The sequence below is a fragment of the Notamacropus eugenii genome, chromosome 3 (assembly GCF_028372415.1).
Source record: "Notamacropus eugenii isolate mMacEug1 chromosome 3, mMacEug1.pri_v2, whole genome shotgun sequence".
NCBI classification, from domain to species: Eukaryota; Metazoa; Chordata; class Mammalia; order Diprotodontia; family Macropodidae; genus Notamacropus; species Notamacropus eugenii.
In genome coordinates, this window is record NC_092874.1 from 202,443,140 (window position 1) to 202,455,658 (window position 12,519).

At 41.7% G+C, this 12,519-nt stretch overlaps 1 protein-coding gene across 1 annotated transcript in view; it reads left to right on the forward strand.

Moving 5' to 3' along the window:
- The window catches only part of TSPAN11 (tetraspanin 11), a 159,896-nt gene that overhangs the window by 87,821 nt on the left and 59,556 nt on the right, over window positions 1-12,519 (forward strand). The window contains exon 3 of the mRNA XM_072654004.1: window positions 519-710. Coding sequence (XP_072510105.1) covers window positions 519-710 — 192 coding nt within the window. The remainder of the gene's footprint in view (window positions 1-518; window positions 711-12,519) is intronic.

The window sequence follows — 12,519 nt, forward strand, 5'->3', positions numbered from 1 at the left end:
CTCCAGACTCATTTGTTTATTTGGACTTTTAAAAGTCCATACTATGATGTCTGCCTTTACACGCTATGTCTGGCCTGTCCATATGTCTAATCCCTATTGTACTTGAGGCCTCATGTGGGTCAGTCTGGTAGTTCAGGTTTGGGAATGTAACAAAATGAGACATTTCACCGACTAGCTAAGAGTTAACAGAAATAGGTTTATGTTTCCATAACATGGCAAGACTACCCAACAAGGACACAGCATTAATTTTACTGGTTGTGGTTTCTCTGCTTCTGAAATTGTCATTGTCAAAGAAGGAGTTCCCAACTTCTTCAGCAATAGCTTTTATATTTAAGCTACCTGGATACTATACTGATAATTCAAAGCTTAGTCCCCTGAGACAATAAAGTCTCGAAGTTGGTTTCAATACCTTTTAAGGAAAAAAAATTAGTCTAGCATGCATGAGCAGGAATCCATTGTAGATACTCTTCCTTCCACACCCCTATCATTCCTAACCTTATCGCCTCTCTCTCCTTTAGGTGGGAGGAGCAGCTGTCCTGGCTGTGGGCACCTGGACCCTGGTGGAGAAAAGTGGCTACCTGAGTGTCCTGGCCTCCAGTACCTTTGTCACTTCTGCCTACATCCTCATCTTTGCAGGAGCACTGGTGATGATGACTGGTTTCCTGGGATTCTGTGCTGTTCTCAAGGAGCAAAAGAGCTGCCTCTCTGCAGTAAGTGCCTAGGTACTCTGTTCAGTCTAAGGTGGGAACATCCCACCAAACGCTATGGGGAGGTCATCGAATCAGAGCTGAAATTTAGAACCAGAAGTTCTTGGAAGGGACCTTAGAGATCATCTAGCTCATGCTACTCACTTGACAGATGAGGAAACTGAAACCAGCAGGAGGAAAGTGACTTTACACAAGGTTACACAAGTAGCAAATAGTAGAGCCAGCAACCAGGGGTTTTAGCTCTAAAGCCAGTGGTCTTTCCACTATGCTGACTTTGCTCTCTTAGAGACTGACTAGATTAACTGCTGACTTTGCAAATAAAGGTACAGAGATGTAACTTGCCTGAAGCACGTAGTAGGCAGCTAAGTGATATAGTAGATAGAATGATGGGCATGGAGTCAGGAAGACTTTTACCTTCCTGAGTTCAAATCTGACCTCAGAGCCTTAGCTCTGAGCAAGTCATTTAACCCTTTTTCCTCAGTTTCCTCATCTGCAAAATGATCTGGAGAAAGAAATAACAAACCACTCCAGTATCTTTGTCAAGAAAACCCCCGTTGGGGTAGCAGAGAGTCAGATACGACTGAACATTTAATGCTTTTTATTGATGATCCTTCTTCATAGGGTAGGGCTGTCAGGCTGAAATTAAACATTTTTTTCTTAGAGAATCAAACCAGTTCCTCAGTGATCTTAAGCTTCTGCATCAGTGTCCCCTTGCTCTAGGGTTTTGCTTAGCCTGTCCTTGCTCAGGGCCAATAGAATAGTCAGCAAAGGTGGAACTAGGGGAAAGCCTGAAGAGACTCCTTTTAATATAAATTTAATATAAATTTAGTTAATACAAATAAGTTTAATATAAGTTCCCATATTTTAATGCCCCCATTCCCCATGACACTTAAGTATGTATTTTGTAATAATCGATCACATATTACAATAAGGGTTCGAAGCCTCTGGTGGACAGTATTACACAGAGGACACGATTTCCAAGCCTCACCTTTATTGCCTTATCTTACCTTCTCAGGTGCTGCATCAATTTATGAGATCCCTCTTTCATTGAAATCAAAAGGGGAAAGCAGAAATCAATTGGCAAGTATTTCTGGGGTACTAACTACATTCCAGGCACCAAACTAGTCTCCCCAGAAAAGGCAAAGGTGAAGCTTATCATGCAGCTGAGGAACTAAGAATCATAGACTAATTACATTTTAGGACGAGGAAAGACCTTAGAGATTGTGAAATTAAATCTCTCGCTGCTCCATCTCCCCGTAACAGAGGTAAGAAAATTTGACCTAATTAGGGGAATTGATTTGTGTGAGGCCAGACACACATGTGTATAATAATATATTATATATATAATGTAATAATAGCAGAACATGACAGCACAGAAGAGGTCAGGTCATGTGATGCTGGTTAAGTGCTGGGGAGTTTATACAATAAGGAGGACAAATGCTATGGGCTAAAGTCACCTGCCAAGGCCTCATGGAGGTGATGTAATCTGAACAGGGGCTTGGAGGACAGTACTAACTCCTCACCAGCTCCCAGCTTTGAGCAAAAGACCAGAGAAAGGTGAGAGTGATGGGTAAAGGGCAAAGAGGATCAGAAAGTTCCTTCTTTCCGCTGTTGCTGTGCTCTACCTGCTGAAAAACTAATACCATTTTTAAAGTTTTGAATATAAAAAAATCCTAGGACTATTTCTCTACCAATTGGAAGGGATGGTAAATTCATCTCTGAAGGAGCTGGGCCAAGGTGTGGAAAACACATGATAGGTGGTCTTTTGTTCACTAGCATCCTCCCTTACGTACCTCAACCCCATGACCATGGCCAACCCCATTCATTTGCAATGGAGCTACTTGGTGATAGGGAAACCAATTCCCTTTGGCAAAGCTAACAGGGATATCACCTGTTACCATGAAATTCAAAGCCTCTGGTGACTACTAATTCACAGCAGATATAATTTTCTTCTGAAATGCAGGTGTACAATGGATCCCTCCTCTTCCCTAAAGTCAGCTAGATCCTGTCTCCCAGGGCCATGCTTTGGGAGACTGGTGCTCTGTAGAGACTACAGCACTCAGTTCAGCTGCTGAGTCAGACCCTCTGAGATCTCCCCCCTCTCTCTGCCTTGTAATCTAATGGAAGGATAGGACTTATGCAAACTTACTTTCTCTAAAGTAACTAGTACATTGTTTCTCAGCATGCAGGGAGGAAAAACAGATGCATGTACTTGGAAAACATAGGCTTTGATTCAAATCCATTGCACTTTGGGCTCCTGCAGGCAGATGGCCTTATGCTGTCTCAAAGAGGACCAAAATGACATCACTATGCTAGAGTCAAGTTTCAATGGGTCCGACTGCAACTGACCAGACCAATATGAGCTCACGATACTCTACCATAGGTTGAGCACAGATAGTCTGTATGAACATTTGGGGCGAATACTTCAAATTTGGGCATCCTCCATTTCCTTTGAGCTGTTTCCATTCTGCTATGCTCATAGAGCACAGCACCTTCTCTGATGTGGGCACACCATGATGAGTGGTCCCCATGTCACACAATCAATTCCAAAGTTCTTGAGAGTGACCTTAATAGTGTCCCTGTATCACTTCTTCTAACCACCATGTGAATACTTGCCCTGTGTGAATTTTCCATAAAATAATCTTTTTGGCAAGCATATGTTTTGCATTCAAACAACATGGCCAGCCCATTGGAAACTCTCTGAAGCAGAGTTTGAATGCTTGGCAGTTTAGTTTGACTAAAGACCTCAGTGTCTGGTACCTTATCCTGCCAGGTGATCTTCAGAATCTTTCTAAGACAATTCAAGTGGAAGTGATTCAGTTGCCTGGCATGGTGCTGGTAAACTATCCAGGTCTCACAGGCATACAACAACGAGATCAGTAAAATGGCTTTGTAGACCTTCAGTTTGGTAGTCAGTCTAATACCTATTCTCTCCCATATTTTCCTTCGGAGCCACCCAAACACTGAGTTAGCTCTGGCAATGCATGTGTCAACCTCGTTATCAATATGTACATCCTTCGAAAGTACCTTACCAAGGTAAGTGAATTTATCCACAGCATTCAAAACTTCTCCATTTGCTGTAACCAATGGTTTCACATATGGATGGTATGGTGATGGCTGACGGAGCCCACCTGTGTTTTCATGGTGTTAACTGTTATGCCAAAATTAACACAAACAGCAGAGAATTGACCCATACTTTGTAGTATCTCAGCTTCAGAGGATGCATTGAGTGTACAATCATCTGCAAACAGAAAATCATGCATCAACACTCCCTCTACTTTGGTTGTGGCTTGCAGCCTTTTCAAATTGAAGAATCACCAGTGAAGTAGCTGATTTAGATGCTATGTTCATTCTCATTGAAAGTATTTGACAACATGGCTGAAAACATCATGCTAAAAATCATGGGAGCAAGCGCACAGCCCTGTTTCACTCCACTGGTGACTGGGAGGGCATGAGAGCTTTGTCCATTATCTAGAACCTGGGCAAGCATGCTTCATGAAATTGACATACAATACTGATGAACTTCTCTGGACAACCAAATTTGGCCACATTTTTCCATAAGCCCTCATGACTAACAGTATTAAAGACCTTGGTCAAATCTACAAACATTTTGTAAAGACCTCTGTTCTGTTTCTGACATTTCTGCTGGAGTTCTTGGACAGAAAACACCATATCAACTATTCCTTGGTCTTTTCTGAAGCCACACTGGCTCTCAGGTAGGTGACCATCTTCCAGATGAAGGATCAGCCTATTAAGGGGGACACTGGCAAGAATCTTGACAGCAAACTGAGAGAGATCCCCCCTGTGATTGTCGCAGGACAATCTATTTCCTTTACCTTTATAGAGATGGACAATGCATCCTTGAACTCCTGGGGGATAACCTCCTTTTACCATATAACTTGGAAAATTTCAGGCAGCTTTTGTATAAGCAATGGAAATTGTAAATCTCAGCTGGAATAGAATCAGCACCAGGTGTTTTGCCGCATGAAAGGAGCCTAATGGCCCTTAAAACCTCTTCTTCAGTTGGAGCTACAGCTAAGGAGGGATTGACTTCAACCTGAGGTAAAATGGTCAATGTCCTCAGCATTGATTGCTGATGGTCTGTTGAGAATACTATGGAATTGTTCAGCCCATCTCTCTAGGATCATGTCCTTATCACTAATCAATGTGGCTCCGTCAGCACTGCGTAGTTGAGATGTACCATAGGTTTTTGGCCCATAAATAGCCTTCAAGGAATCATAAAAGCATTTTGGATTATTACTATCAGCATAAAACTGAATTTCATCTGCCTTCTTACTGAGCCAGGAATCCTACATCTCTTTAAGCTTTGCTTATACTTTACTTGTGATGGAATTAAATGATGCCTTCTTAGAGATGGATGAATAAATGATGCTGGTAAATACAGGATGTTGGTAAATCCTGCAGAGTTCTCATTTTTCATTTAGTAGCTTCTGAATTTCCCCATCATTTTCATCAAACAAGTCTTGGTATTTGTAAGTGTTCTGATCCAAATGAGCTGTACACCAAATCTATGAAATCTTCCCACTCCTTTTATACTCCACAATTGCCACCTGTGTGTTGGCTAAACTTTCCCTCCAAGTTAGCAACAAACTATTTCTGCTTAGAGAAGAGCTCTAATTTGTTGACATTAATTCTTCTGGTAGTCATTTCTCCTTGGGGAAGCCACTTTTGATGAATGCTAATATTTAGCTGGGAAAGGATAAGTCTATTATCAGTCCAGCACTTTGCACCACACATTGTCTTCCTCACTCTCACATCTTGTCTGTCTCTTCTCCTTATAATCACGTAGTCTATTAGATGCTATTGTTTGCTGCAAGGGTGTATCCATGAAGTTTTATTGTGCTTAGGTAAACAGAAGACAGTGTTGGAGATGAGAGGTCATGAGATATGCAAGTCTTCAGTAGTAAGTGGTTATTGCTGTTGCTGTTTCCAACTCCATTCCTCCCTAGGACTCCCTGCCAAGTCTGGTAGTGTGAGCCTTCTGTAGCGTTATAGTCACCCAGAATTATAAGCTTGTCCTCTTTTGGCACATTGATGATAAGGGTCTCTAGGTCTTCATAAAATTTTTCTTTGACCTCATCAAGATTCATCATGGTGGGAGCATAGGCACTGATAATCGCATTGTCATGAGCCTTTTGGCAGGCACACAAACTTGTTGACCAGATTAGTTTTATTGCAAAACCTATGCCAGCTTCACGGCGCTCCCCTTCACTGCACCCACTTCAGAAAAATATGTATCTAGCTTCAACTTCAGTAAGCTGGCCTTCATTTGCCAGCCATGTTTCACTCAGGGCTGCTATTTGGATGCAATACCTGCTGAGTTCTCTTGCAACAAGAGCTGTTTGTCTTTCTGGCCTACTGGATTTTGTGTTGTCTAAAAGTGGGTGCACATTCCATGTGCCAGCAGTGAGTGGAATCATCTTGCAAACGTGTTTGTACATTTTTTGTGTTTCAACCTCAGAGTGGGATTCTCCACCTGCTGTAGCAATCAGATCAGGGTTGGGTAGGCAGACAATTTTTAGGTCACCTTTTCTAGCCCCTTTCTCACACCAGGAGGTGATCAGTATGATCCTTAAAAGGCTGCTCAAACACCCAGGGGGCTGCTGAATTCAATGGCTACTTCCAGTGAGAAATGACCCTTTGGCCTGGGCCACCTGGGTGTAGGAGTGTGACTACAGGTCTCAGTGTATCCACACCTGCTGCTTTGTTACTTTCCTGTCACCACAGGACTTTGAGATAGGTAAAATGGTATGGGTGATGTGTTTTGATTTGTGCACAAATTGGATTTAAGTGAGGCAGAGTTTCATGAAGTCGTTGGCCTCACTCTCTCCTCCAGAGTCATCACAGTCCAGTGACAGGAGAGAATAAAGACAACTGGTTCTGCCTTAAGATGCAGTGAATGGCTGTGGTGTCTTCAATGTCTTACCAAGCTCTAAGTGCTCCACAACACCTGCTTCAGCAGCCTTGATGACCATTGGAAAAAAATTGTTCTCATCTGCCCATTCCACCAGGGGAAGTTTTCACATCCTTGGGATAGACACCCCCCTAACTCACTAATGGGATTTAGATCCCTCAGTTACTCTGAACCTGGTTTAGCCCATCTACCAAAATGGTTTACCAGGATGTGGCCACTGTGCATGCTACAGCATCTTGGAGCCACAGGTAAGAGTTAGGTGGAACAGGTGGACACAACAAAGTGTGGAAAGTAGCCCTGAAAAGTCGACAGTCAACATACCAGAGATCCAGGATAAGATACACACATTCAAATATACATGTATATGTACACATACATATATGCACAAGCACATGTGTACATATGTATATATGTACACATATATTAGAGATCATCTAAACCAGTGGTGTCAAACTCAAATGGAGTAAAAATGTAGCCTAGAAATGGGAGCCACTAAATGGTACAAAAGGATCTTGATATTGACTTTGAAGATTATGTATTCACATCATCTGTGTTCTGTTAAATTTTTATTTGTTTTATTAAATATTCCCCAGTTACATTTTAATCTACATTTTATTTCTCCATTATCCCCAGGGAATGTTAAATTCACCTCTGAATGACTAGAGAGGGCCAAAGTGCGGGAAACATATGACAGGTGGTCTTTGGTTCACTGGGATCCTCCCTTACCCACCTCCTCTCCCTGCCCATAACCAACCCCATTCATTTGCAAAGGGGCTGCCTGGTGACAGAGAAAATAGTGCCTGTTCCCTTGAGCAGAACTAAGGTTCTGTTGCTCCAGAGGCATAATTGGGAGTGTCAACCTATGGGCTGTACATTTGACACCTCTAATCTAAACCAGAGATTCTTGACCTGGGGTCTGTGATCTTGAAAGGGAAAAGAAATAATAAATCATTACTTCAATAGAATTGGTTTCCTTTGTAATCTTGTGTATGTAATTTTATGCATTTAAAAATAGTAACCAGAGAAGGGGTGCATAGTTTTCCTCAGACTGCCAAAGGAGCCTGTGACTCCCCGCTCCAAAAGGTCAAGAACCCTTGATCTTGATCAGATTCTTCAGGGAAAGGTCCTGAGTCTCAGAAAAGTTAAGGGTCTTGCCCAAAGTTACCAGAAAGTTAACAGCAGGACCATGATTAGAAGCCTAGTGGTCTGGGACGGTATTATATACTTAGCTTGATGCTGAACGGAAATGCTCACTTTAGGGTGGTACAAGACTCCTTCCATCCCTCTGTGTTCTAGCTCTTCCTCCATCTCTGAAGATCTACTCTAAATTGACCTCCATGGAATACATATCTGCTTTCTTCAATGTCATCAAACAGCCACATTAGAGAAACAGCTTGAAATGGAGGGAAGGGAAAATAACATACACACACACATATGCATAGGCACACACATATGCATCCATGCACATATACACATACACACATAGACAAGCACAGTGCTAAGACAGTAGACAGGACAAAAGAAGGCACAGAAATAAATTTGGATTTCAGGATCCTGAAATTAGGGTAATAGGCTTTCATAACATTCCTTTCCTCTCCTTTTCATTACCCACCCTCTGGAAGGGGTGCTAATGCGTAAGTGAAATAACCTGAGGAGGAAAACGGGAAGAAACAAATGGACAAAAGTAATCATTACCTGAATCACTAAGCTCTGGAATAATCGTGTGAAGTTTTTGGAAATTATATTCATAGACTCGTAGATTGCCATATCTGTCAAGCCTTCTCATTTTATGTGGCAGTAAAACTAAAACCTCGCTCTGCCATTTACCATGAGATCTTGTAAGAAGCTTCATCTCTCTGGGCATCTCTCTATGGTTCCTTCATGCTCAAAATAAAGGAACTGGACTATATGTTCTCTAAGGTCCCTTCCAGTGTGAGCAATCTGTTTCTTCACAAAGTGACTTAGTAACCTGAGAAGGGATCCATAGTCTTCACCAGACTGCCAAAGAGCCCTGTGATCCCCTCCAAGAGGTCAAGACCCCTTGATCTATATAACATCCTTCAGGTCATTGGCCAAGCAAGGAGCAAACTCCAGGTCTGACTCCCAGGATGACGCTTTTGATTTATCAAACTCATTAATTGTTTAAACTCAGAAGGTGGGGATAAAAATGTGCTTGGGCAGAAACCAAGATGAGCTCAAAAGGCCAGACTGCTACACAGGGCCACATTAAGACAGTTACAAAGAAATGTTTTGTAGCTGAAGTTCCCTCAATTATTTTATTTCTTCCTTTCCTTGGTGTTAGACTTTCCTTCCAAAACATCTTGGGGCAATGCTCAACCTCTGAGAAGGCATCAGAAAAGATAAGCAGCAAGTGCCAACAATTATAAAGTACTCTACCCTTTGAGTTGGAGAAGAGAAGGCAGTTTGGTTGAAGATGAGACTAGCTGCTTGGTTTAAACAGCTGATCTTGTGTCAGGATGTAGAAAGAGCATGACATTAACAGTTGTATGGAGGTTCTTGCCTTCTCTCTATCATTAACTTGTGATGTAACTTGGCAAATCACAAAGAAGCTTAAATTACTTGATCTGCTGTTGATTGTCTAGTCATAGCCCCTCATTTTGTGGTTTTGTAAAAACCTTTTGAATTGTACTCATTGAGGGCAGCTAGATAACCCCTTAATGTTTTTGGAAAAGACTGTGGAGTGCTTTAGAGGTTGGTTAGTCATCGAAGATACTAAGGTCATCATCGGCTTCCCAAGTCATCGCCAGTCATCTTGACTTTTGTCATACCGCTGGACTTCAATGACTCAGGAAGAGAGAGTGAGACTGACAACTTTGTGCAACTCTGCCTCACTTAAATACAATTCACATGCAAATCAAAACATCACCCTATAATGTCACTGGTCCTCTTTGAAAATGGAGAACAAACAACAACCTTCTCAATTTGTAAATGAGGACAATGAGGCCCTAAGAAGGGACAAGATACGGTTTGTCCAAAAATCACAGCTAGTGGCAGAATCAAAAATATCAGTTTTTCAGAGGAATTAGCCTAAGAACTACTTGTAAAAACAACCAAAGCCTAACATCTTTCAGCTAATACAGAGATAAGGGAGAATTTTTCAGTAACATGGCAGGAATATAAAGTGTTTAACTTTGTTGCCACAGCCAAGAACCCATTATCGCATCCCATCTGGATACTACACCCCATCCCACCCCAAGACATACACTTGCAGGTTGTAGGTTGGGTTCCCCAGAGAGATGACTATTACCTCCTGTTCAAAGTACTCTGTGGGTGAACACTCTTACAGCCATAGCTCATGAGTTCCAATGGTATTTACTTTCCATGGTCAGCCAGTAGACACAAATAGTTCAGAGCAAAAGCATTTACAAAGAAGACATAAGAATAGGTACAAAACGTTCTCTCCGTATATACAGGGCCCACTCTCTCAAAAATAAATACAGCATCCCAAACTTAGGATACCACATGGTAGTGAGGCACACATGTGCTTGACACACATAACCAAAGCTGGGTATGGACCACAGGGCACCTTGCACATTTTTGTGATATCCTCATGCTGCTCCCTACAAGGCACAGTGTCTTCACTAGGTAGGTCACTCAGCCGGGTCTCTGGGCCTTGGTAGCCCAACCCCTGACTGCTAGGGATAGTGCTCTCTGGAATCCACCATTGGTTTGTTTCTTTACTGTCAGATATTACACTCCTTGAAATTACCTCCACTGACTCAGTCTCTCTCTTTGTCTCTGTCTTGTCTCTGCAAAAGAATGGCATAGTTCTCTAAAAATTTCATCAGGAAGTCTAAAGCTCAGAATGAGCCAAGACTGGTGAGAAGTTCTGAAGAAAAGGAAAGTGGGGGAGGGAGTCAAGTGTATTGAGGGAAGGGGGAAGATCAAAGAAGGAAAAGCTATTGCATGAAATAGAGAGGACAGTGTGATAATAGGTGATAAAAGAGACTGTAGAGTTCCTCAGCTCGTTATTCTCTTACTTTTTTTCTGCTAAGGAAAATGTCTTAGGGATGGAAAGAACAAAAATGACTAATGGGGAGTTGAAGCCCAAGAGAAATGGAAAGACAGAATGGAAGCACTTAACTGCCCTTGCTGAAACCAAGTCACAAAGTCCAGTGAGCTTGATTTCAAATCCCAGCCAAATTCTAAGCTATTCAAGGGATAGTTAGTGAACATATAAAAAAGAAAGCAACAATTACAGAATTGGTATGGCTTCATCAAGAGCAGGTCATGCCAGGTGAACACTATTTCTTTTTTGACAGGATTATTAAACCAGTAGAGCAGGCAGTTGGACAAAGTCTCTTGCTAGTCTCATGGGAAAGATGGAGAATTATTAGAAGTGACTGAATAGCTAGATGTGAAGTGAAGTCATTACTGACTTCTTTTCAACCTCAAAGAAGGTCACTGGTGGAGGGCCTCAAGGATCTTTGTTTAGCCCTATGGAGTTTAACATTTTTATCTATTACTTTTAGAAAAGTCATTTCAGTCATGTACAACTCTTTGTGACCCCATCTGGAGTTTTCTTGACAAAGATACTGCACAGGTTTGCCCCTTCCTTCTCCAGTTCATTTTAAAAATGAAGAAACAAACAGAATTAAGTGACTTGCCCAGGATGACACAGCTAGTAAGTGTCTGAGACCAGATTTGAATTCAGGAAGATGAGTCTTCCTGATTCCAGGCCCAGCACTCTATCCACTGCACCACTACTAGTCACCTAGTAGAAAGGTATAGACGGCATGTTTAACAAATTTCCTAATGTCACAAAACTAAGAAATATAGCTCACACTGTAGATGACAGGATCCAAAAATTCTCAACAGGGCAAAATATTGAGTCAAATCTAATAAGCTGATATTTAATTAGGGTAAATATAAACTGTTCTACTTGGGTTCAAAAAATCAATTTCACAAATTCTCACTAGGAGAGATGTGATGAGACAACAGATCATCTGAAAAAAAAAGAAACCTGGGGCTTTCAGTCACCCACTAGTTCAATATGAGTGAACAGTGCGATATGGCGGCCCAATAAAGCAAATGAAATCTTAGGTTGCATTGAAATTCATAGGATCCTGTGTCTAGGAAGCCTTAGGAAGACACATAATCTTTCTAGTGTCCAAGAAGGAAGGAGTTTGGCTTTACCAAATCTGCCCAAATCAGGCCTTATCTGAAATGTTGTGTCCAGTTCCATGAACCACATTCAAGAAAGAGTATTCAGAAGAGTACAACAAAAACGGGGAAAGGTTTTAAGGTCATGCCACATGAAGATCAACTGAATGACCTGGGGTGTTTAGAGTGGAGATGAGAAGACTTAGGAAGAACCTGGTAGCTGTCTTTAAATATTTTAAGGACCATCACATGGAAGAGGACATTAGACTCATTCTGTTTGGCCCCAAAGATCCAAAGTAGAAATAATGAATGGAAATTTAAGAGATGTAGATTTTGGCTTGATGTAATGAAAGATCCTCAAATAACTGGAAGCACTCTAATAATTCCAAAACTGGAATGGGCTGCCTCAGGAGATAAGGCAGCCCCCCACATTGGAGATCTTAAAGCAAAGGCTTACTGACTGCTTGTCAGGGATGTTGCAGAATGGTTTCCTCTTTAGGAGAATGATTTACAGTCAGTAACCTCTTAGGCTTCTCCTAATTATGAAATTCTCTGTGAGAAAGGAAAAAAACCCTCAGAGCTACAAAAACACAAATGCATGCTGACTTTCCTCATCTAATCCCTTCTTCAAAAGGAAGCTGCACCCTTTTGGCTCATCTGCAGCCCCTCAAAGTCACTTTCCCCAGAAAGAAATATATTAGGGGACAAGAATAGCCCATCAGAGCTGGTGCTGAAATGATGATCAGCTCGACT